This window comes from Symsagittifera roscoffensis, chromosome 10, assembly GCF_963678635.1.
Source record: "Symsagittifera roscoffensis chromosome 10, txSymRosc1.1, whole genome shotgun sequence".
In the NCBI taxonomy this organism is placed as follows: Eukaryota; Metazoa; Xenacoelomorpha; order Acoela; family Convolutidae; genus Symsagittifera; species Symsagittifera roscoffensis.
In genome coordinates this window covers 36,036,571-36,063,308 of record NC_087071.1, presented here as the reverse complement: position 1 = coordinate 36,063,308, position 26,738 = coordinate 36,036,571, and the positions used below count along the sequence as shown (strand labels likewise).

The following is a 26,738-nucleotide window of genomic DNA, read 5'->3' as shown; positions in this document are numbered from 1 at the left end:
CTTTCAATGTTTCCTTAAAATCGTTTACCTAAACCTACCTAAAATGACTTTCAAGGCTCTTAACTGTAGAAAAAAAAAGCCAGCATGAAGAAGTATGACAACATTGCTCAAGTGAAAGTTACCTTGTGAACAATTCTTGGACAAACTTAATCAGTAATTTACGCAATTTTTGAATACATAGAGCACGAAGAAGAACATAAACTGTACAAGAAACTTTCTTTTTGAAAAATTATGAAGTTCTTTTGAACAAAACTAATGAAATTTACAAAGAAAGCATACCCTTGAATTATTTGTACAGAACGTGGAAAAAAAATCTAAAAAGTTTTAAAGATAAGACAGAAAATAATCTTGCTAAACACACGAAAAACAGCAGATAATTCAAAAAACTTTAGAACAAAACTATCGAAATATTCTGAACTTAATACGTTCGGATTTGATGGCTGTTAGGGTGCCATCAGCTTAACCTATGATGCATCAAATGGTAGTCCCATATTCTTTAACGTAGAAGCAATTCAAATTTTTTTTTTGAAATTAAACCTCATATAGAATAACTGTAAAACAATAGGCAGAAAACTCAATTAACAGCATAAACTAAAATGTGAAACACAGCCGGAAGCACAAAGAAAAACAACAAAGATTTTAACCAAAATTTTTAAACGAGCCGACAAGCCGAAAAAAATTCAAAGCCTCTATTAAGGAGCGTCTGTGAGGTTGATTTGTATCCTTGCAGAGTTCGAGAATTCTCATATAAACGCAACAAAAATTAGGGCAACAGTGAATAATATGTTGACTCAATTTAAGCTAACTAATCTTCAGCCCCAAATATCTACCGCAAACTTTTGGAGATGGAAAAACTCTAAACGAGCACCAAAGCACATATGCTAATAATACACCAACCCCACAGCAGTTGATATTACATCATATACTGATTACCATTTCGTCCTTCACGCAAAAAAAAACTAATATCCGGTTTGTCATATTTTAAGTCAATTTCAAGTTTCCGGTTTAATTTTTGTCTCCAATTGGTTTGAGGCTACACACAAATTATACCAAGACTAAATTTAGCTCTACTTTTTGCGAAATTTCAAATACTGATGTACAGGTTCATTTCGCAAGCATAAGCACGAACAGCGAAAAAGATTATGGAATTTGAAATATGGAACTCGAGTTAGCAAGTCATTCTCCACCAACCAATCTGCTTTCCTATCTTTGTTTAAAAAACGTAAATATTAAGCAGCAATTTGTGCAGATAAGGCCGTAAAAAGCGAACTCGTAGTACAACAACGGTTGCTTTAGTAAGCTCGGTATGCCACTAATTTAAATAAGAGGCTCTTTTCCAGTCATCTACTTTGATTGTTCCTTAAATTTTTTAAGGAAAGCCTATCTAAATTATCTTTTAAAGCTTTACACAGAGGAGGAGTTGCACTTCGCATACACAAGCAAAAAATATGACCGATTACGTTATTGGGAAAAACTGAATGAGTAAAACTTTGAGTCTACAAAAATTTTTAGTGACGCACGCCAAGTATGGGTCTACATAATTGTTAAGTGACGCAAGCCAATTATGATGCATTAGCAGTACCAGTCATTTTGAAAAAAAAGAAACTTACCAAGTAACATGCCTCAATTTATAGAGCGGACGCATTTAACTAGTATACGAAAAAGTTCATTAAATACATCCGACCCTGCCCAGCTTCGAACCCTCTCATTTTTTTGCTGGTCTCCTTCCCTACCTCTACGCAATAGAACCATTACACCTTGAAGCTTAAGTGCTATTTGTAATTTAATAGTCTGTGTTAATATGCTTAGCATTGGCAGTACTTAATAGCTGGTTATTGATCAAAATGAACACTTCCAAAATTAACACATTTTGTCGCAACAAAATTTGCGTCGCAACAACATTTGCGACTTAGATTGGAAAAAAGAGAGTTTATACTAAAACAGAAGCTTTGCTTGTGTAAAAGTATAACAAAACAGGTAGCTTGAACAAAGTATTACAACATTTTTTTAGTGAAAGTTACTTTTTATGAACAATTTTTGGCCGTAAAAAGCGAATTCCAAGTACACATACGTTTGCTTTAGTAATCTGGCTATTAAAATAACTAAAAGAAAACATTCTTTCACAGTCATCTCCTTTAACTGTTACTTAAAAACTTATAAAGAAAGCTTATCTAAAAGGATTTTAGAGGCTCTTAACTGTAATAAAACATGTCAGCTTGAACAAACTATTTAAAAAATCTCTCAAGCGAAAGTAACTTCATGAACAATTTTTGGACAGCTTTAAGCTGTGGTTTACGAGGAAGGGGATTGAAACTGGAAAAGAAAAAGAAAATATCGAGCTTCATTTTGTGCAAATTGGGCTGTAAAAAGCTAGCTTTTAGTACACAAACGTTACGCAACGCAAGCTCGCTATTTTACTATAGTGCACAAAATTTTGCATAAAAAAAGCTCGCAAATTGACTCACTATATGAAAACGCTCTTTTCCAGTCCTCTCTTTCAATTTTTCCTTGAAGTCGTTTACCTAAACCTACCTAAATAGACTTTTGAGGCTCTTTACTGTAAAAAAAGCCAGCTTGAACGAAGTATGACAACATTGCTCAAGTGAAAGTTACTTTGTGAACAATTTTTGGACAAACTTTAAACTTTAACTGTTTTTTTTACGAGGGAGGGGTGTTGAAACTGGAAAAGAAACACAGAAAATTTCGCAACTAAAGCTGAAAAAAGGTGAAGCCCTAGTGTATAAATTTTTGCTTTTGTAATCAATAAACATAGCCAACAAACAGTTAGATAAGAGTCAATGAACAAGCCAAAAAAGTACTGGATTGTGTTTTTTGAAAAAATTTCAACTTCTGGTATTCAAAAAAATTCGAAGATATCCGAAGATTGGAAAAAAGTAATGAACGCAAGTTAACATCAAAAATCACTGACTTTCTTGAAAAATCTCAAATTTCGAATTTCAAAGAACGAACCCAACTGGAGAAAACTGGATCAATAGGTAAAGTTTTTATTCGGCTGGAAATCTTGACATTAAATTCCACTTTCGAAACTAGCAAACGTTCACGTTTTTTTTGCGTCATTTCCACGTTCGTATTTGTAGAGTGCTATTTACGTCAATTTCAGCAGACGAATTTCACTGGAACTCAAAAAGTGCATATATACCTAGGTGCATTCATAAACGCCTCAATATGTATGCAGAAAAAAAAAACAAGAAAACAGCAAGACCTATATAAGAGTCTTCAATACATTCATAAGTCTGAAAAAATAGATGAACATTTTTTGAATGCTCTTTACATTTCTAGAACAATTTATGATTGACACTTTTTTGATAAACTCAACCAATTTGCGAAATAAATAAATAGAAAGTTTAAAAAATTACCACGAAAAAGTAATTTCGAACCTGAACAAAAAACAAAACTTTCTGAAAAAAAAACTACCTATACAAGCGTCTGAACTAAGTTCACAGACTCTTAAAAACAACCATAAATGACTTTCAACACAATTAATTTGAAAATTAATCGTTAATCCAAATCATACAATCAATCATTAATCGGAGAGCGTACGCCCGGAGAACTTGCTTTCTATCATTCTAGTTACTCCAGCCTGCTAACAGAATATTATCTAGAACCCTCTCCAGCTACTTTTCGTATTTGGGGCGGGTCTATAACTTGCTGGGATATATCATGGAAAAGATCCAAAAATACACATATTGGAAACAAGTTTTTCGATACAGAGGCGAAACTGCCCTTCGCAAACACTAGCGAAAACCGACAAAAAGCAGCTCTTAAGTTCTGAAAAAAGCAATGAGAAAGAGTAGAAAAAACCACGAATTAGTAAAAACTCTGCGACGTCATGGACTCGAACCTTCGACCTACTGACATCTAGAAATTTTGAGTTTCACGCACTAGCCACTCACGCTTAGTCAATCACAAACACTAGCCACAAATAAAGCCGAGAACAGATGCTATGAAATTTCCAATGCTACAGACCGTGATTATAGCAAAAAGGTACACAAATGAACACTTTTATTTTCGAGTTAGGTTAGGAAAAAAGAAGGTTCGTACTAAAACACTAGCTGCTCGCTAGCGTAAAAAATGACGTTTCTGCCAATACTACTTCTTGGTTTTGATTAGAAAACTATAACTTTTATTGGTTGTAAGCTACTTTCAATGAGTACTCATCATCGTGAAATATAAGTACAACAGAATTATTTAGTTAATTAAAACACAAAACTCATCTATTAGTCAGATCAAGTTCAATGCGTACGTCAAATTACATTGAAGAAAATGCAATTTGGGCGTTTTTCAATAGTTATTATGAAGTAAATACCAATAGATGACTGAGAATCAGTAGATTAAGAGTAGAGATTTCGTTAACGTTGATTTTCCAAAATCACTTTTTAGTCGAAGAACAACGGTGAACAATGATCATTTCTGTGTTCATGAAAGCGATTTCGAAACATTCAAAATCTTTTCCTGATAACGATTACTTTCGAATGTTAATAACGGAGCAATATGTTCTATCGTTGAATAAAAAAACTTGAAAAATAAAATCTAGTTTTATCTGCTAAAATTCTAGAATCTACTCTTAATTCATCTTAATTAATAATTTTAAAATTTAAGTTTCAGTATGGAATAGCACATTGTAAAAGTTTTTCATCAAACTAATTTGCCAGCAATAAGTTTACTTCTCAAAAACTTCAACTTATTTTGTACATCTTCGTCTTTCACCGCTACTAAGTCATCAATATCATCTTTAGGCTCTCTTTAAGTATCCCCCCTCTTTACTAAAGTCCAAAATTGCATGTATTTAACCGATGAAGTATTTCATTATCAGAGTGGCAATTCGTAACTAGGTACTATATGGGGATAGTTAAAAAGAGCCCAAATTCATCCTTGCAATGCAGGAGTAGATTAGAAGGAAGAGATTCCAACCGCATCATGCACGTCATTTTCTGTCACCTTCAGGGCTGCCAGATCCTCCTTCATTGTGATCAGGTGAGCTGGATCGGGGAAGCCATGTTCTCCTCCAGAGAGAGACGTCTTGTGATGCACAGAACCCCACACTATACAGTCTTCCATTCCTAGAATTAACATCAATGTCTTTTATGATAATGTTACAATTATCTTGGTGTTATTGCTAATATTGTATCTTGTCAGCAATAAATTCTTATTAAACCCAGTCTTTTCTTGGTTCGTTCAAAACGTTCTGTTTTCTGCAAGATGAATTACAATTCAGTTCTACAGCTAAAAGATATTCATTTGTTAGCCCCGTAATATGATGGTGATGCTTTTCAACCAGTCAGGGCTTTTATCTATACAAGACTTTTAAAAGGATTTTTAACAAAAGGAACCCTAGGTTCCTCTGATACCTTTGGAACCTACTGGGACAAACAACATGAAGAAAAAAAGATCTTAATTACTTTCTCGTCTATCTTACACTGTATCGAAATAGCCCCCTATAAAGAAAGAATTGAAGAGTTAAGCATATACGAATTTTGTACCTTGCGACAAATTGGTCCCCTATCGTAATAAAGGAGGACATGATAAAAAAGATCCGAAAGATACTATAAGCTCTCAAATGGTTCAAGTCAATTTGTTGATTAAGTTGGTAACCAGGAAAAAAAGTATATACTCCGATTTGATAACGCTTACAGCTACAAAAATATAGAAACAAACAGAAAACATGCTTTCACACAGAAGATGAGGTTCGCACCACTTGCGATACACAAACCCACCGAAACGAAAGAAAAAAATGACAAAGCGCCAAAAAAACAACACCCGAAATTCTCAAATGCCTGTTTAAAACAGAAACTCATTTTGATGAAAACCTGTGGCAGAACAAGACAGCCAGTATTGAACTAGATTATGAAACTTCGAATTGAGCGACACATTGTGCGACAATGTACTCAGTTGACAAACAGACACGTCAACAACAATTTGGATGAAGTTCATATACAGCCTTCAAAAACCATTAGAAATCTCGACTTTCAAATTTCAGAGACAAAAATAATGGGTTTAAAGCTAAGAACGCTTAATAAATTACAAACACTAGCCATAAATAAAAAAGAAAACAGATGCTATAGATTTTAAGGCTACAGATAGTGATTATAGCAAAATGCCCCTAAATGAAAGAACAATATTATTCGCGAGTTAGGTTGAAAAAAGAAGGTTCGTACTAATACAAATGCTTGCAAGCTCGCAAGTGTAAACACTTTTTCCAGAGAAAAACGAAAAAATCATCACGACCTATATAAGAACCTGAACTACGTTCATTTACTCCTAAACATAGCAAACAGACAGTTCGAAAAGTGTCGATAAACGCAAGATGATCGGAAACGCAATCTTTCGAAATAGTTCCTACTTACAAAAGTCTGAGAAAAACGTCACATCACAGCTCTCTGAATTTAACTTCAAGAACTACACTTTTTGATTTTTAAAAACTCATTTACATGTTCAAGCACCATTTGCAGTTTCCTTACTGGAGATTGAAATGCGCCTGCCTTTTTTAAAATGAAATTTTATGGAAAATGAAAAAACATCAGAAGTGAAAACCAACAAACCAATTTAGAGCTTAACAAATTTAATGACTTTTTCACAACAGCTAACTTTAACAAACCGAAAACAGAAAATGAACACAATCTATGTGGAAAAAATTAACGATCAGTTTTAAAAAAGCATTTGCTCGTGCAAGAACAGCGGGCACATGAAGTTTTCAGTTTTTTTAATCATTTTTTGAGAGCAAGCGCAAAAAGGAGCGTTTAAAACTTAAATTTCGCATGAAAAAAAAATAAGTCTTTAACACAGATGCAAGGCTTCGCCTCGCAAACAATAGCCAGAACACGACAAAAAGGAGCTTTACAAAGTGCAATACGGAAAATTATGAAACATAACCAACTGCTCGTTGGAAAAGAGTAATGAACGCAAGGAAACTGAAACATAGCCAATCGAAGATGGGAAAAGAGTAAGGAACACGAGTAAACACTAAAAACGCTGACTTTCTTGAAAAAATCTCAACTTTCGAATTTCAAAGAAAAAAAATAGATGCCCTTTAAGCTCTTTATTAATTTCTAGAACAATTTAGGAATGGAGCTTTTTTGATACCATGAACCCAAGTTGAGAAAACTGGATCAAAAGATTAAGTTTTTATTCTGCTGGGAAATTTTCAAAAAATAAATTCTACTTTCGAAACTAGATACGTTCACGTTTTTTCGCGCCATCCCCACATTCGTATTTGGAGAGTGCAGATGAATTTCAATTGAACTCAAAAAGTGCATTATACCTCAGTGCATCAATATTTTAAGACTTTTTCCTGAAAAAAAATCAAACAAAAAAATCAGCAAGACATATAAAAGAGTCTTCACTACGTTCATTACTCTTAAAAAAACTGACTTGTTTCCTAAAAAACGTTCAACTTTTGAAATTCCAAGAAAAAAATTGAAGGCCTTAAAGCTCTTTGAATTTGCAGAAAATTTATGATGGACACATTTTTGTTCAAATTAACCCAATTAGAGAAAATTGGATCAAATAGGCAAAACTTTTATTTCGCTGGGAAATCTGATAATTAAATTCCTTTTTCGAAATTAGAAGTCGATCACGTTTTTCATTACCTTTACACTTTTGCTGTTCAATAGTAGAGTATGCCTTCCTTTTAACAATGGAAATGCACTGAACTTGAAAAGAAATCACAAGTCAAACCGCGAAAAATCAAAATTGAGCGTGAAAAAAAAATCAGCAAGATCTATTTAAGAGACCCACTACGTTCATTACTCTTAATAAACCTTGAATAGGTAAAAATTCTGCAACGTGTCGTGTTGATCCTGCAACCTACAGAATATTAGTCACACGCACTACCCACTCAGCAGCGGACGCTTAACTAATCACAAGCAGTAGCCGCAAACAAAGCAGAGAACAGATGCTATGAAATTTCCAATGCTACATATCGTGATTATAGCAAAAGATACATTTAATTGAACACTTTTAATTGCGAGTTAGGTTAGAAGAACAAAAGATTCGTACTAATTAACTACGATCGAAGCTCGCTAGTGTAAACATAGCCAACATACATTTGAAAGAGGCAATGACCTCAAGAAAACCAAAAAAAGACTTAGGTTCATTTCAATTTACGAATTTTGCAGAAAAAAAATACCACTTAAAAGGTCTTTGAACTTCATAAAACACATGAGCGAACACGGCTACTAAAATTGTCTTCAGAAAAGGCATTTTAACATGGAGGAACAAAGATAGAAAAAAGCTTTATAGAAAAGTAGGTTGTCAAATTTTCAGCCAGAGAACATAACTGAAACTTTTAATACCTGTAACGTGAGATCTGTCAACTGTGAAGATGAGACGACGGTCGAAAGCAACTTTAAGCATCTTGACCAGCTGAAGCGTAAAAGTAGAGTTTTAAGATAACTTCACAGTTCGATTCAGAGCACAATTTAATTCACACTTCTCTAGTTTTAGCGTGAAAAAGTATAGAACAGTATAAAATAGACATGGGAAAAATGTCAACCAATTGTCAAAAGAATCAGTACAAAAAAGATAAATTTCAATTCAAAGATTAGTAATTATTACATTAATTTGAACGCCATCAGCACATTTTTTACAGCAGGAACATCAATTCCATGTTGTGAAATGTTGAGCAATTACCAGGGTGCCTTGTTGGTTGTTTGGAAGATATGCAACTCTTGGAAAGCCAAAGCGATTGTACGGTTTGCCAGGGTGAGGATTCTTCGGACCCTAAAAACATCATATCATGAAATTTTTGTTCTTCCTGCATGAAGCTTTTAAAACTGATTTTAACTTAAAACAAAAGACACAGCCACAAGGCAATTGGAAAAGTGTCAATACGCAAGTAAACCGAAACTGCCTGTTTTTTTTTTCAAAAAACCTTCAACGTTCGAATTTCAATGTACAAATATATGGCTTTTAAGCTCTTAGAATTTTGAGAAAAATGTATGTTGACACTTTTTAGTGAAATTAAGGGCTTTTGTGCATTGGCTTCGACAGTCATCTGCTGTGCTTGTGCGCTTATGAAGCAATTGAACATGTTTCGAACCCTATTTTCTTTGCGGATAATGAAAACTCGGCAAGCAGAAAATTTCGCAAAACTTCATCGCAAAATGCTATAGAGCAAAATGCAAAAAACAGGCAAATGAGGGTGAGCCCAAGTTATACAATTAAGACTATGCCATTTTTCTTAAGTTTATCCATATTGTTAATTCCGCTATAATCCGGATAAACATGCGTTTTCAGAAAGTACAGGCTATCTAATAAAACCAACCTCCAAATATTACATAGTCCCTCCACTATAATAAAACTCAGTGTAGGAGTCTAAGAGTTTTCTACTTCTAGGCTGTGGCTATGATAGCAAAGAGCCCAAAAAGAAAGTAAACAACTCTGAGTTTTCTACTTTTCAAATTTAGTTACCACGAAATTCGATAAATTTCAAATCAAAAGTAGCCAAAACATGTTGAACAAACTGAACAACTCTTCTTTTATTCATTTAATTTCATGGTCGATAGATGTTCTTTTGTGGCGTTTACATTTTTGACTAGTTAAGTAGGTGGTTATTGGTGCACTTTTTCAACTCGCCCCTTGATTTTCGAATATGATTTTACAAAAGTCTATTTAAAATGATTTTGGATGCTATCAAATGCAATAAAGTGTGCAAGAGTGAAGAAAGGAACAGTTTAAAAATTTTAAAACACAAATGTCAAATTCAATGGATAAAAAATTTGCCATACTGCCAAGTAGACCAAATTTCATGATTATTTTATTTCAACAAGATTAATTAACCACAAGCATGTTTTGCGTCAGATCAATTGAGGTTACGTAGCAGTATTTAGACAACCGCGCATTCATACTCGTCAGTAAGCAGACAAATACTAAATTAACCAAACAGAATCGCGACAATGAAGAAATTAATAATTATTTATTTCGTAAGTTTACTTTCTCATATCGATTCTGATTGTTTAATATAGTATTTGTCTGCTTACTGAAGAGTATGAATACGAAAAATTAGGGAGCTGGTACAGGGAACATTATCGCGACTGGTTCTTTCAGCTGAACTTTTCATCTCAGATTTGAACGTAAATTTCAACAAAATTCAAAAAAGCTTCTAAAAACGGCTAAAATTCTAAAAAACGGTGAAAAGATTTCCCAAATCTATAGACTTTTTCCTGGAAATAGTTTGTGGCCGCTTAAGCAAAAAAAATCCCAAAACGGGCTTTCCCGATTGAACACAACCTGAGAAATATCACGGTAGTTTTCGCGTAAAGTCAAAAAATTTAAACGAAAAAACAGTCTAAGTTTCAAAACTTCGACTTGTTTGAAGCCGATAACTTGTTTCCTAAAAAACTGGGCACAGCCAAATATTCCCCATAAAATCAGTAGAAGTTTCCAAGAAAAACAATAACAATTTCCAATGAGTTTGGAAATAATTTTCCATGATGAAGAAGAAAACATTGCATCAATCGATTGGTAAACATACAACCCAAAAGAAAAGTGCGGAGGGAGTGTTTAAGCTGTGTTTCCATTGAACGGACCAAAATTAGATCATTAAGACGATAAAAAATAGGCCGAAATAATTTGGGCGGTGAACTTTTCTAAGAGAAACAAAAAAAACAAAGAAGGACATACGAAGTCAAGGTAGGTAAAAGTAAAAATTGGAAGAGTAAATCAAACACTCAGAGCAACATTAAAAAATGCGCGCAAAAAAAACGATTTCAAGATGTCACAAATAATCCGACAACAGATGAGCAGACAAATAATTGGCCGAGAATTTTATTTGAAAGAGAACATGACCCGTTTGAAAAAAAAAACATATTATGGTCAGATTCGAACCCAGGACCTTTGCCGTCCCATGAATATTCGTTACTTCTAGGCTAAGCTGGCCGGAAACCAATAGCAGTTTAAATTCATTATGAGTCAAGATACAAGTGATTTGATTCTGTTAAAAAGTCTCGAAAAAATCAAAATTCCAGTTTGATAACTCTTGCTAATCGCAAACATAATGAAACAATTTGCTTCATCTTAAGGTGGAATGAAATCTATATATGCAAGATTTAAGAATATAAAACTACGCCTAAATTAACAAACCCATCGACGATTTTTTAATGCATTTCCAGGTTGAACTTTGAATTTAAATGGAGATAGCTTTTGTAATACCGTACAAAATCTTTTAGAGAAATCCCGTAAACCAAATGTCGACATCGACACCCCCTATGAAACTGGGAGACTAAGCGTGTTAAGTCAAACCGGCTAGTCCGAGGGGCTACTACACACCAGCACGCATAACATAACTTGCACGCACTACGACAAAAGAAACATTATCGCCCTCACTGCCAATCTTAAGAAGACCGTCTCCGGAAAAAGAGACCTGGCCCTCGCCAAGCTGTTTCGCTTTTTCGGATTTCAATGCAGTATGGCATTATAAGTATAATAAAATCAATTGCAAATGTTAATTTCATACAGGCGAAGCTGCGCTTCGTAAACAATTGCGAGAACACGACCAAAAAGCAGCTCTATCAAGTTAAATAAGAAAAAGTGGAAATAAGCCTCGAATTAGCAAAAACTCGGCTACGCATAGAATTTGAATCTGCGACCTACTGCAATCAGGAGCTTTTGAATCTCACGCACTATCTTCTCAAGCTTAACCACCCACAAGCACTAGTCACGAATAAAGCAGCTGCATATGCTAACAAATTACCAATGGGATTCATCATCAAGTACAAATAAACTCAATTTTACAATTAATAATTTGGAACACAACAAACTGAAGGCATCCACACTAACTTTGCATGTAACAAATCGCAAAGCATGAAGCCATATTATGTATAAACTTTGCTTTTCAAAAAATTGCGAGATATAGTGAGTTAGAAAATTTCTGAAATTGAGTTTTTAATATTGTGATGTTGTTTGAAACAAATAGCTTTTTTCAGTTCTTATGATCAATTAAAAATGCATCAACTGGGTTAATTTAATACTATTAGAATGCCAAAGCACATGCTATCAAAAAGCTGTAAAGGTGCCCTACCATTATTGGGGTGCCGCGACTTAGGTTGGAAAAAAGAAGGTTCGTACTTATACACTAGCTTCGCGGTGTGCACAGAGCGTTTCCGTTCAATTGGCGTAAAATCAACTTCTACCAGGGTTAGAACATATGCGAATCACACAAACGCCAAATATAATGGAATTTAGCTATATATTGATTGCATATTGGTTTGTAGCAAGTTTTATCTAATTTTATAGTTTAATTGTACAAGTGAAATGGATCATTTTACTCAAAAAGTAAGGAAGAAAACTCAAATCAAGAACACTAGGCAAAACAAAACCGTTTTTGTATTTTTACCGATTCTTTTTATGATAATTGTATAATTTCTTTTCTTGTTTTCAACTTGACCGGAATACAAAGGCTGAAAAATTATTTAACCGGGTTAGAAACAATTCCAAGGAATTTGGTTGGTTGATTCTCCACCGTTCGATATTTCTGTCATCGGATTAGCCCTCAGACAAAATGCGCAATAAAAAGTTTTTTGGCTGACGTAGATTTGAAAATTTACTTGCCTGCAATCCCGGTGGAAAATTGTACACGATCTGATAGGTTGAACAGTCTTCGTATCCTGCGCACGGATCGGGGATCATTTGACATGTCATAGTTCCATTTTCAGGTTGACCTCCCGTTAACACACCTCCAAACACTCTCTTGCATATGGGACATGACAGAAAATTACTCTAAAACAGCACTAAGATCTTGGTAATGCTTCTGGCAAGCGGGCAGGTAAAGATCTATCCAACAACATATGTATTAAATTCTGTAAGGTATTAATTCAATTGAAATGAAATTGAAAAAAAAAAATGAAAAAGCACTAAAACGTACCCTTGATAGTTTAACTCTCTACTAGACTCGAATCTCTTTAACTACCCCCCCCCCCCCCCCCCTAGTAACAAATTTCCATCTCTATAATTAAACAATTCAACGGTTCAGCATGTGAATTTTGTACCCTTGATAACGGCCTAGTAATGAATCTCACCTTATGCAAATGGGGGGGTATAGATGAAGATTTGTTAAAATACTGACCTCGTTGTTTTTGAACACCTCCTGGGCACAGTCGTAATGCAGAGGGTGTTTGCAGGGAAAAGTCAGAGCCAAATCGCTAGGGATCTACAACACAAATCACAACACTGCTTCAACGAACCATAAAAACCATGCTATACCATGATCCGCATGCGCATAAAGTCTATTATTTAAATTAAATCAGAGCGTACAATTTCTCAGAAATATTGGCCGAAACAAATTTGCGCATCGCTTCAAGAGAGCTTAAAAAATCGGTTAATGAATTTCATTACAAGACCTGGCTCTTTTTCCCTTTGCTGCAAATTTTTAAAAGTAAAAGTACTGTTCACATTATCCGATTAATTTGAAAATTGACATGTGGTCTAATTAGCACACGCTGGCTGATCTGGAAGACGCTGATCTGCGATTTTCTCGAGACGGGGGTTCAAGCGGGGTCGGATTTTCAAAAGTTTTGTCGACTTGTTTTTTCAGGTCGAAAAACTGACTTTCCGAGTTTTATCAAACAAAGATGCTATTTTCATCAAACTTTCTGTCTGCACAGCAGGGGTCAGGAAGTGAAATTTTCTGGGTGGGCAGGACGTCTGCCCTATACCCTAAATCCGCTAGTGCCTCTCAGAATTCTACTTCGAAACTCACTTTTCCGGCCCCTTTGTCCCTTTCATCCATATCATCGTAGACAGTGTCCATATCGAGAAGACAAATCGGACAGTTGTCCTAAAAATAAATTTCCTAATTTCAAATAAACAAACTGGAGCTACTTCCGTTAAACCATGTATCGAGCGCATCTTGCAAGAAAAACAATTAGTCTACAAGAAGTAGACTACAAAAACAGTTTTGGTAAATTAGTTCCAAAATTAGTTTTTGTAGTTGCCTAGTCGGAGCGCAGCTCTTTGTTTTCGTCTTAACCGAAGTGTATCGTCCCAATGGGTCAACCAAGACCCATTATGGGTCAACCAAGACCCCTAATTTAAGCAAACAAAAATTACATAACAAACTTAAGCTCCCCTCTCTCTCCTACGAAATACGATTGGTCTGCAAAATTTTGCCCATCACCCTCATAGAAAGCTCTGTAAACTCTAAATTCCCCCGAAACGCCAAAAATCAGACAAGCAACTGACACCGGACACCGATTTGGACAAACAGAACCAACAGACTGAAACTTGTGCCAACCTTATCTTTGTCATCGGATGATTCTGGTGGCACGTACAGAAGAAGATTCTCCAACATTATCTGCGGAAGATCACTGGCCACTAAACAGAGGCACCATTTTACTGTTTAAAAGCAAAAACATCAAATGAGTTATTTCACATTAGTAGAACATTGTAGAGCCAACAGACAATTGGAAAAGTTCAATGAACGCCAGTTAACAGAAAAAAAAATACGGACTAACTTTTTCTAAAACTTTCAACTTTCAAAATTCAAAAAAAAAGATGATCCTTAAGCTCAACGAATTAATAGAAGAGCTAATGATTGACTCTTTTTTGATAAAATTAACCCAATTTCAGTAAACTGGATCAAGCAATAATTTTTTTCTCGCAGGAAAATATGAAAATTAAATTCCACTTTCGAAACTAGAAGTCGATCACGTTCTTCGCGACCTTGACGGTTACACAGTGAAATTCGCCTTCCTTTTATTAAAGTAAATGAACTGAACTGAAAAAGAAATCAAAAGTCAAACCGCGAAAACTTAAAAAAGGGGCGTGAACAAACTCTAAGACTTTTCCCGAAAAGAAAATAATACAGAGGCAAAGCTGCGCATCGCAAACATTTGCGAGAACACGACCAAAAAACAGCTCTATCACGTGAAATGAGAAAAAGTAGAAATAAGCCTTGAGTTAGCAAAAACTCGGCTAAGTGAAGGATTCGAATCTGCGACCTACTGCAATCAAGAGATTTTGAGTCTCACGTACAATCTTATCCACTCAGCCACGCAAGCATAACAACCGACAAACACTAGTCACGAATAAAGCAGCTACATATGCTAATAAATTGCGATGCCATTCAGCAAAAGTGGCACCAAAGTTTGAAATTTAACAAACTGAAGTCATCCACCCTAACTTCGCATGTAAAAATCGCTACGCATAAAGCTATATTATGTAAAAATTATGCATTTCAAATTATATGAGATATAGAGAGATATATGAGTTAGAAAATTTCTGAAATCGTGTTTTATTATTGTTATGTTGTTTGAAACAAATAACTTTTTTCGGTTCATTTGATGAACTAACTTATTACTATTCGAATGTCAAAGCACATGCTATTAAAACGCTGTTAGGGGCCTGAAAAATTGCACCAACATTTGCGACTTAGGCTGGAAAAAGAAGGTTCATACTAATACACTGGCTTCGCATATGTAAATAATCGCGACCTATGTTAGAAGTCTGAAATACGCTCATAGATTCTTGAGAAGATGGCGCTTCAAAACAAAAGATAGCAAATGATATCATCTACACAATGGAGTATCAACAATTTATTCCAAGTTACCATTTTATTTCTGGTTCAGAAAGTGTTAGTTCTCCCTCCGCATCTGCTGTAATTTTTCTAAAAAGCTGTAAATGTTTAAATATTGTGAATTTATTATCAAATCAGCGAAAGAAAAAAAGATGTTAACAGTTTTAATTGCTTGTATGTTTGCTTTCGAACATTTTGATGCCTTTCGAAAAACTTATTCACGCCGGGAATTAATGAGATAATTCGTTTAAACAAATTATGAAAAGTTTGAAATTGGGCAGCTAAGGTCGTATTCGTTAAGTCTCGATTAATGAGCGACCGAAATTGTATTCAAATCATAAACAAATTGGAGAAGATTCAATGAAAGCTAGGGAAAAGAAAAAAACACTGAATTATTTTTTTGAAAATCTCAACTTTCGAAATTCAATTTAAAAAATGATTGCCCTTAAAGCTTTATGAATTTCTAGAACATCTTACAATGTAATTTTTTGTAAAAATTAACCCAAGTTCAGAAATATGTAAAACTGATATTTCGCTGGGATAATTATATTCCATTTTCGAAACTAGAAGTCGATCACGTTTTAGGTGACCTTTACACTTTTGCTGTTTGATAGTGGATTTTGCCTTCCTTTCAACAAAGGAAATTAACTGAACTTAAAAAAATCAAAGTCAAACCGCGAAAACTCAAAACTTTTGCGTGAACAAATTTTAAGACTTTTCCTAAAAAAAAAAAAAAAAGATCACGACTTTTGTAGGAGTCTGAACTACATTCATCTGGCATAGGGGCATGTTATTAACTCTAATGCAAAGTTTTTGATTTCTAGTGGAATCAAGGGATACATTTTTATACTAATAGATTTATACACGACTCTTCGCTTGCATTCGCTATTTCGATGTATCAGTCGCTTAATAAAAAAGCTGGAAATATTCTTAATCATTGCAAACGTCTACTACTAACCTCCTAATTCAGCCAATGTAGTAGCACTCTTCGAAGATATTTTGGCATTTTCCGTTTCCTCATTGGAATTTTCAGAGTCAGGCTGCCCAATTTCGATAGATCTACAAATAAACAAGGATCGCCTGTTGCTGTACAAGCAGCACAGAATGTTCCTACCACATTCTCAAAAAAAAAATTCTTTTTTTTTTTCAATTTAGTATATTTTCTTGTCCATCGTGTGATGACAGAACTACATTAGATATTTAATGAACTATGCATAAATGACTTTATTTGTCTTCAGAAAATTTAAAAAACGAAAAAAATTTTTTTTTTCAATTGTTTGCACTAAAAGATTATATATTTTTCGATTTTTTTGGTCAGAAAAACGCTAAATGAAGCTTCCAAAAGTAGTTTTCCTGATAACATAATCAATTTTTTAAACCCAAATTGCTAACTTTTATATATAACGAATGTTAATTGAACGCTTTACTGAATCGAAATTTGACTTAAACTCGTTAAACTCGAAATTTTAAACCAGTTTTCTCAACACTAGGACAGCTTTTTGAATTTTTTTAAATGTCATTCGAATTACAATTAAAAAACTCTTATGTGATTTATCACTCAAAATAGTACGACGATTATTTTTGTTAACTGATTTTGCGTGGAAAAAAACTAAAACACCCCCAATACAAAGTTGCTCGGTCACAACAAAAATATTCCAGCTTTTTAAATATTTGCTTAAAATTTATATATATTCAGCACACTAGGAGAAAAATTAAAACGTACGTGGAGCAGATCTTCTCACTAATTTCGAAGCAAAAACACGAACCAAAATTTAAAAAAAATGAAGGTTTTTAAAAAATGTTAAGACGCCAGAAATATGCTTTACTAAGATGCAAGGAAACTTCAAGATTTCTGTGATTTTATGTACGTTCACATAACCATAAGGAAAAGGATAAGAACAAATTATTTGAACGTGAAGTTTAATTCAAAGATCCACAATTTATTTGAAAAAAATCATTGAACAATTCTAGCTTTACCACCATCGAGAAAATTTGGAAGAAAAAACATAGCCAAGAGAAGTTGGAAGTGCCAATAAGCTCTTTTTCCAAAATTGTGAGCTTTCAAATTTCGGAGAGCACAAAAAAATTTAAAAACAAGAAATTTTTATGATTGAAACTTTTTTTTCACAAAGGTAACCTTCAGAAAAAATTGAATGAAATGAGAATTCTGATAATAAAAGTCCATTTTTGGATCTGTTCCACTCCAACCGAACATCCACCCCCACACTCATTTGAATTTCAGTTTTGAAAAACTAATTTTACGTTGTCAAACACATGAATTAACATGAAGCGAAGAGTCTTAATTGAGATACGTCACCATTATAGCATGGTACGCTAGCCGGCGAAAAACCTCAAGTCGAACAATGTATCCAAAACTATGTCTACCAAAAACTTCATAGGAGATTCAAATTATTTTCATTATGAGGAAAAACTTTTCGAAAAAGACAATTGTTCGCAAAAAAGATAGCATTAAAGTTAACACAGGGGCAAGCGGAGCTTTGGAACACCCGCGATACAATAAAAAAAATAGTATGGCAAACCAGGTAACAGAAACTGAGACAAAAACCGCTTCGTGCAAAGAAATATAAAAGTGTCAAACAACATAACAACAGACAGTTGACAAAGAGTCAATGAAAGCAATAGAACAGAAACACTGACTTGTTTTTTTTTAGAGAAACTAACTTTCGATTTTCAAAAAGAAAAATTATATGGCCTTAAATCTCTTTGAATTTCAAGAAAAAATTATCATTGATAATTTAGAACGTTAAGCTAGCATCGAAAGAAAACTTACCAGGCGTTAAGAAAGCCACCAACACTAGCAGAAAGTATTAGAGTCGAAACATTTTTTCATAAAAAGTCTTTAAAAATAATAAAAAAACACATCCTCCCTCTCACAACTCACACACATTCTAAAACAGTTGTACGCTCATCACACTAGGCCAAATGAGGCCACTTATTCGATATAACAGGCTGAACCTATTGAGGCGAAAATAAGAAAAAGAAAAAATACGAGGAAAAAATGAAAGTTCAAAAAATAGAGTTTGTAAATTTACTATCAACATAAAAATTGCTTAGAACGGATGTTTAAAATGCAGCAATGCTCAAAATATGCATGTTGTGATAAACATATTGACAACAGAGTGGTCCAGCAGATGAGTCCAAAAGGTTCCTGACAACAAAAATAATTACAGGAAAAAAATTCCCCGGTTGCAATACTATTGCTAATTGTAAGGGCAATGAACTGGTAACTTGACCAACAAAGTTATCAAGATCATCACATCTGCAATGAAAATCAATGACCGAGTGGCAACTAAGGCGACAAATTTGACCCTCGTTGAGCCGACAAAGAAACTGTAGTCAAAAATTGTTTCAAGCTTTAAAAAAACTTGAGACAACTCCTTTTACGACCCATCCCTCTTGAAACGCGAGTCATGAAAAAACATTTCAACTATCCCATTTTAGATAATTGAGCCGATATAACATAAACTCAACCCGTTCAAACAAACAAAACATAGCCAAGCGAAGATTGGAAAAGAGTCATGAACGCAAGTAAACATGATAAAACATAGCCAACTGAAAGTTGGAAAAGAGTAAGGAACGCAAGCAAACTGAAAAAAAAAACGACTCGTTTTTTTTTTTTACAAATCTACTAATTTTGAATTACGGAAAACTAGCCTTAAAGCTCTTTGAAATTGTAGAACAATTCATGATGGACAATTTTATGTTCAAATTAACCCAATTTGAGAAAACTGGATCAAAAAGTTTAAAAAAATTATATTTCGCTGGGAAATCTGATAATTAATTTCCAGTTTCTAAATTAGTAGTCGATCACGTTTTTTGTGACCTTTATAATTTACAATTTGCTGTTCGATAGTGGAATTTTCCTTCCTTTTACGAATGGAAATGCTCTGAACTTTAAGAAAAAAAATCACAAGTCAAACCGCGAAAAATCATAATTTGAGCGTGAACAAATTTGAAGGCTTTTTCCTGAAAAAAAAACAAACAAAAAATAAGCAAGACATATATAAGAAAACTCACTACTTTCATTACTCTTAAAAACACTGACTTTCTTGAAATCTCAACTTGAAAAAAATAGATGCCCGTTTAGCTCTTTGAATTTCTAGAACAAATTATGACTGGCGCTTTTTTGATAACATGAATCCAACTAGAGAAAACTCGATCAATAGGTAAAGTTTTTATTCCGCTGGAAATCTTAAAATTAAATTCCACTTTCAAAACTAGAAATCGAGATGAACTTCAATTGAACTCAAAAAGTGCATCTATACCTAAGTGCATTCATAAATGCATCAAGGTGTATAAATGCACATCTGTAGTTATTAGAGACTTTTAAGACTTTTCCTGAAAAAAAAATCACAAAAAAACAGCAAGATCTATAATAGAAAATTCACTACGTTCATTACTCTTAAAAACAAAATTATTCAAAATCAGAGTTGGCAAATTTGCAAACTACAGATTAACTTTCGATTAAAGTAAGAACTGTTTGAATCAAAAAATAACATAACCCACGCTTTGGAAAGAACTGCATGAAAAACTTACCAGATAATATAAACTACACTCGAAAAAGAAACGAAAAATAGGCCAACATAAATGAGGCCAAAACCACAAATCCGAAAAAATCACATTTTTTCAATACAATTGTTAAAATAAATTACTACCTGAAACGAACAAAGGGGTAGTTTATTTGAATTTTCAAGATATTGTGCATATCAGCCTAAAAGTGAGCCCTAAGTTAACTCCAGCAACTGCTTTCACGTAAACAACACTGGAAAAACTTTTCAGCCACTTGGATTTCAGGACTGAATTGTCTGCAATATAAAATATCACTCAAAACAAATCGAAATTTGTTTGTGTGGCCGAAAATATGTATTTTTTATTCTAAAAAGTTCAATGTTTTTCAAACTGTTGGTTAAAAAATCTGTTTTAGGCGGTGCGAAAGGATCCAATTAGATAATGATAAGCTAGAGCAAAAATCAGATGATTGAAGCTGCAACAAAAAAAGCAGGAGAACTGAATCGAAGATCATTGTCCTACCTGTAATGTAGTCTGAAAATTCAGACAAGTTTTTCTCGACACTACGGCAGTTTTAAAAGTTAGCAAAAACTCACTCTGAGTCTGTACTGTAGCCTGTATCATTGGTCGCCGGCTGAGTTGCTGCATTTTTTCCGCTGGATAAACAAGACTGATCACACAATGAACTTCTGCGACAGGCTGAATGCGGCCTGCCACAATTGATAATCGTAGACTGAAGTTGAGATGCATTGTTAACTGAAAGTGACTGATTTTGATATCCGCTGCTCCTTAATCCTCCGTAAGCCGTTGATTGATCAGCCGCTCCTAGAGTGCTTTTGTGAAGCGGATCTCGGCTCGTCGCACTCTGAGAACTAGATGAACTTTGTGTTAAAATTCGACCATTACTTGCGGCTGATGTTGTATTTGTGGGTGTCGATGTGAAAGCGTTGGGTGCATCATATGATTGGTTGATTCTCTTAAAATATTTCAATTGAGGTTTAGATTGACTTGGCATCCCCGCTCTGGAGCTCGCAGCTGACATTGGCCTGGCACTCACAAGATTTGCACCATTAGGGGCAATCATACTATTCGTTTGGTTTGCCAACGGGTCTTTAGAATGTGAAGTGAATCCTAATCCGGACAAACCAATAGCATTACGCCCAGGCCCGCGGGTTGCACGTGAGGCTCTGTTGGCATGCGAGGACGTACTTGAGACTCCGGATCCCGACGACGTTCCAGCGACGCTCGAGGACTGTACCTGTCCAATTCTTTCCCAGTTAAATTCATATTTTTTATTTTAATTTTACTTCTAAGTTTTATAAAATCTAAAATCAAACGTGTCAGTAGGCAGTTAACAAATTTGACACTTTGTCTAAAAGATCAGGTCTGCCGAAACCAATTTACAAATTTTCAATGCTGTTTTTTGCTGCCTTGAACTGGAAAAGAAGGGCCGCACCTTTCGAATCTGGCGAGAAAAGCTTGTGTAGTTATTCATTTGCACCATGCGTCTGAAGTCAACTGTATAAGTTTGATTCCTCATTGTTAATTGGCAAATATCGTTTCCGGAGTCGAAGTCCCTATTAAGAATTGAGTTTTGAACTGGATCGTAATCAATCCAGGACCCGTGCTCATACCATTGCCATGTGAAGTTAACATCGGCAGTTTTCGGACGCACAACTCGTCTTATCTTTCTCTGTTTTCCTGCAAACAAATTCCACGCACTAAAATTTGTACTCAAAATTAACCGGGTTTCAAAATCAAACGTACTGGATCTTCCCCATTATAGTAACCCAGAAAATACAGATCTCAAAACAAAAAAAAAACTATCGTAGGCTGGGGTTTTTATTTTTTGTCTCTATGCTGGGAGAGGGCTATAAGGGGGAAAGAGTCAATGTTTATGGCAGCTATACCCAAAAGATCGAGAACTTAATTGACGTCAGACGAAAACAACAAAAGCCATTCTTAATGATTGAACAATAAGATTCGGAGATTAAGCTTCTTCACAGTCGAAAAAAAAGCTTTCTGCTTTACTAGCCATATTTACTAGCTATAAAATGGTCCAAACGCAAAACTTACAATCGATTATTCTCGGATAATAAAAATTGTTTTCCGAAAACTATTTAGCGTTGATCCATTTTTTTCGACTGTGACTTCACTTTTTTGTGGTTCAAATCAGGAATAAGATACAGGCAGGACTAAACCAAAAAAAAATTGACCCCATGAATAGATTTCAACCAAAATGTAGTTGAATATTCTTAGACACTTGCTATCGTAGGCAGAGCAGGTCAGTAACTTGCTTTTAAAATTACAGTGGCTCGCAAAACTGTAACAGTGTTTCAAAACTTTACTTTCAGCTTTCACTTAGTCTCAACCGTTGAATTATCGGTCGTTAATTTTCACATGCTTAACTAGCAGACATATTCCAATGCATCGCACAAAACTTCAGCTTCCTGCCGTTGATACCCCTTTTTTGATGATTGTTTCGACATCGTTAGCTTTCTTTCGGGGTTCATAGAAAAAACTACTTCGAAGAAAAATCATTTGACCTCCAATCATTTGATTTGAAGCAAACCGAAAACTCAAATTATAAGTTTCAGTATTTGGTATATCTGCCTTGTGCTGTAATAACTGCCCCAACTCGTCGAGGCATGCTGTCAATTAGGTCTAGGCATGAATGCCAATCCAATGGTCATGAACAATCCAACAAAGCTCCTGAGGCATCAGGATTGTCTGTTCACTACTCTTGAAGTGCTACCGCAAATGCTCGATTGGATTGAAATTTGGTGACTGAGCAGGAAAGTCAGGAAATCGAACCCCATTTTAGCTGAACCAACGTACTGCCAAGTTGGACGTATGTTTTGGGTGGTTGTCTCGTTGAAAAATTAAATCTTTTCTGGTCCAGTTGTAGTGCTCGATAGCTCCAAGTTTACCAATAAAATTTACTATTTAACAAGCTTAACTCAACTCTGGGGACGTAATGCATCTCCAGAGCATCAGATTTCCTCTACCAAATTCAGTATCCCCTCCACTACAAATTCTGAATGCGAATGGGTGTAAGAGACTTGTTTTACACCCACTGCAACCCATCAGATCCTGATCGAATCATTTTAGTTTCATCCGACCAAGGTACAAACCTCCAATCATTGATCGTCCGAGACAATCGCGATGCGCAAATTCTAGTCTTTGGGTTCGGAAGCACACAAACAGAAGTCCAACAAAGATTTTATGATGCGCTAAAAAGGTCCTGGTCGGATTCGAACCAAAGAACGTTTTCGGCAGAAGTGTTATCTTTACGTGACATGGGCGAATTGACGTTCCGCTTTTGATTTCATATGAACGAAAGTACTAAACGATTCAACTGATTCTGTTTAACTAGTTGTTAACCCGAAAAGTCTATATTTCGATCTGATAACGCTTGCGTAATTATATTATGTTAAGTTGTTTCCCATTTAGGCATGATATTGGATCCTCGAAAACTTATTTTCACGAACAGACAGACTACTCATATTTTAAGACCTTTGGCTCTTTTCCGCCTTCCCTCCTTTCATTTCCAATCAACCGACTAATGTGAACAAAAATTTCCCTTGTTTCTTTCAAATTCTCCTATAACACTTATTGCCACGAGTAGGTAATTTTCTTGAAGCGCCCTAATTTAATCTCATGCTTGATAAATCTGGCAATTTTACCCTAAGCTATTAATAATTTAAAAGCGAGGAAGATTCGTTGAAAAGAAAATTATATCACGTAAATTAAATTTTTAATTGAAAAAACAGTTGCATTCTAATCGACGGAAAAATCAACGGTTTCCTGGTAAGTTTGATTTCAAAAACCTTGTGAACTCACCGGTTAGTAGTCGAGTTTGAACCATTGAGGAAAAGCTGATCTTGTAGTCAGTGAGATCTTTATCTGAAGCTCCGAGCCATACATCTCCAAGTGCTTGATTGGAATAACAATTTTCGATAAAAGCAGAAACATTCCTGCCGTATTCGACCCAGCCAATGTCATCTTCCCACTCCCAAGCCACTTCGTCTCCGCCATGAGCCATACCATCCAATTCTTTAGCCAAAAACTGGTAGCAAAATTGTGATCATATCTTATAACAAACTACAACTAAAAACGATTTAAAACACTGTAAATATAATATCCAAAATTTTGCTCAAATTATGAATTAATACGAGTTTTGCAGAAAGTATTCAACGCTAATTCGGCCAAAAAACACACCACTTACTACTTCTCGTAATATCAGAGACATCATTCAAACTGCGCTCAATTACGTTTTATCGTAGAAGTAAAACACTTCAACTACTGTAAGAAAAGCAGATGCATAAATACTCATTTTAATGAATACTCTAATAGAAAGATTGATTAGTTGCTATTATATAGGAATTTATTGAAAAAATAAAAAAATATATTTACATCTTTTCAAATTGGCCAGCAAAAACACTCTCCAAATGGATCCAGTCGGGGGTCAAGGAGAAGGGGGAACTTGAGGAAGACAGCTACAAGATTTTGAGCCAGTTCTACAAAGAAAAGAAAGACTTACTTTATCACACAGCTGATGGAGTGGTAGCGTGCAAGAGGAGAGATGAGGAAAAGATATTACACAAACACAACCTCATCATACTACCACAATTGTACCAGACAGAGGTGCTTTTCAGATCACACGACCAGATGGGCCACCAGGGGATAGACAAAGTACAACAAAGGATACTTCACAGGTTTGATTGGCCAGGAATGAGAAAAGCTTGCGAGAGATGGGTGAATGCCTGCCTGGCATGTCTCCAGGTAAAAGACCCAAGGAAGATGAAGTTTCCCCTCAAGTCCGTTGAGAGCTCAGAGTTCAATGAAGTGGTGCAGATAGACCATCAAAAAATCTGCATGACAGAGTCGGGATATAACCAGATACTGGTTATAATAGATCACTTCACAAAGTTGGCGAAGCGGTTCCGTGCCAGAAAGCCTCGGCCGAAGAGACATGTGATCATCTGATAACGCATTGGATATCGCGGTATGGTTGTCCAATGACTTTCCAGTCGGACAACGGCAAAGCTTTCGTGGGTGACTTGACAAAAGAATTGATGAAGAGATCGCACATTGCTCAAGCACACTCGACGACCTATCATCCACAGACCAATGGGTTGGTAGAGAGACAGAACAGGACACTGGTCAACATGTTAAGGGTGTACTGCTCAAGATACATGACGGACTGGGACAAATACCTGCCACAGGTAGTAGGAGCCTACAACAGTACACAGCACTCAACGACGGGCATCAGTCCTTTCATGATGTTGACGGGCAGGGAGAGAGCAATGCCTCTGACATTTTTTTACCCGGAATACGAAGGGAAAAGGACGTCACCTCAGGCATACGTGAAAGAAGCGATCAAAAGACAACAGGAGTTGAACGAGCTATGCAGGAGGAACACGGCGCAAGCGCAAATGAGGCAACGCAGGAAATATGACGAAAAAATATTACGAGCAAAGCCATATGAAGTGGGCCAATACGTGTGGGTCTTCCAAAATGTCATAACGCCCAAGGGAACAAAGAAACTACTCAAGAAGTGGAGGGGACCATTCATGATAAAGGAGGTTCATCAACAAGGACGGTTCTATCGCTTGAGTACTGGGCGAGCGGCACATTATGAAAATCTGAAGCCTCACGTCCCGTCCCCAGAGGATTGGTGCATACCGAAGGACATGGAGGGTCTTGAGTACCTGGTGGTAGAGCCAGCGTGTGAAGTGAATGAAAAAGACACCAGAGAGAAAAATGATGGTAATGAGAACTTGAGTCTGGACGACAACGAAAAGATAGGAGGGGAGTCTGATGCTGGATCATTTGTAGAAGAAGACTGGAACGACCCGGAGCAAGATGAGGTGCCGAAGTGGATGGAGCCGGATCGACCGACACCACCGGAAACCAGGACTGGCAATCGTAAACGCACCGGCATGAGGTACAACAGGTACGGGAATGACTTCTTGATCAATAAGATACAGCCAGACAAATTGGGCGATGAACTACTGAGCGCAGGCGAACTGGAAGCCGGAGAGGAATGGCAGGTCATTGACGATGGTGGACACTATCCGCAGGAAGACCACTCGACGCCGGAATTAGAGACGGATCTCGAGCAGAGTGAGATAGAGAGGAGGAAGAACACGAACTTGAGGATACTAGAGTGGATGCGCGATGTCAAAGACGAGAGCCACGAAGGACAAAGCATTCAACAAGTCGATGTATCAGCGGCAAATTACATGAAGACAGAGGACCCTCTTTTCGGTTGGACGGCAACAGACAGGCCACTGGACATTCCTCAGGACAATTCAGACCCGACAACATCGACGGGGACGTCGATAAATATTTTTGTCCGGGGAGTGGGGGTAGGACTTACCCACACCGAAAATTTGATGATAAAGAAGCTCAAGGAAGTGAGAGAAACAAGCGAATTGGAACTGGAAGAAGAAGAGCCGGAGCCTACCATAGGTCGGAATTTCAAAACGAAATTTGAAATACCCAATGAGTACTCGGAGAACATCATGATAACGGATAGTGACTTCATCCTGTCAAACAGGACTAGCGCGATCTGCATCACGGCGGACATGAGTTTCAAATCAAGATTGGAAGCTGACTTCAGAAGAGAGTACCAGAACGTGGAGTTTCTGTTCAGACAGAGACCAGGAATAGG

The 26,738-nt window shown here is 35.8% G+C and overlaps 1 protein-coding gene across 1 annotated transcript in view; it reads right to left on the bottom strand.

Annotated features, from left to right (window-relative positions):
- Positions 1 to 4,836: 4,836 nt before the first annotated feature.
- Positions 4,837 to 26,738, bottom strand: part of LOC134855567 (probable E3 ubiquitin-protein ligase DTX2) — a 235,315-nt gene continuing 213,413 nt past the window's right edge. The window contains exons 2-12 of the mRNA XM_063872108.1: positions 23,903 to 24,172; positions 21,516 to 21,760; positions 20,656 to 21,317; positions 16,488 to 16,588; positions 14,249 to 14,328; positions 13,715 to 13,792; positions 13,082 to 13,165; positions 12,568 to 12,735; positions 8,650 to 8,739; positions 8,313 to 8,382; positions 4,837 to 5,081 (exon numbers count right to left, since the gene is read on the bottom strand). Coding sequence (XP_063728178.1) covers positions 4,912 to 5,081; positions 8,313 to 8,382; positions 8,650 to 8,739; positions 12,568 to 12,735; positions 13,082 to 13,165; positions 13,715 to 13,792; positions 14,249 to 14,328; positions 16,488 to 16,588; positions 20,656 to 21,317; positions 21,516 to 21,760; positions 23,903 to 24,104 — 1,950 coding nt within the window. The 5' untranslated portion in view covers positions 24,105 to 24,172 and the 3' untranslated portion in view covers positions 4,837 to 4,911. The remainder of the gene's footprint in view (positions 5,082 to 8,312; positions 8,383 to 8,649; positions 8,740 to 12,567; positions 12,736 to 13,081; positions 13,166 to 13,714; positions 13,793 to 14,248; positions 14,329 to 16,487; positions 16,589 to 20,655; positions 21,318 to 21,515; positions 21,761 to 23,902; positions 24,173 to 26,738) is intronic.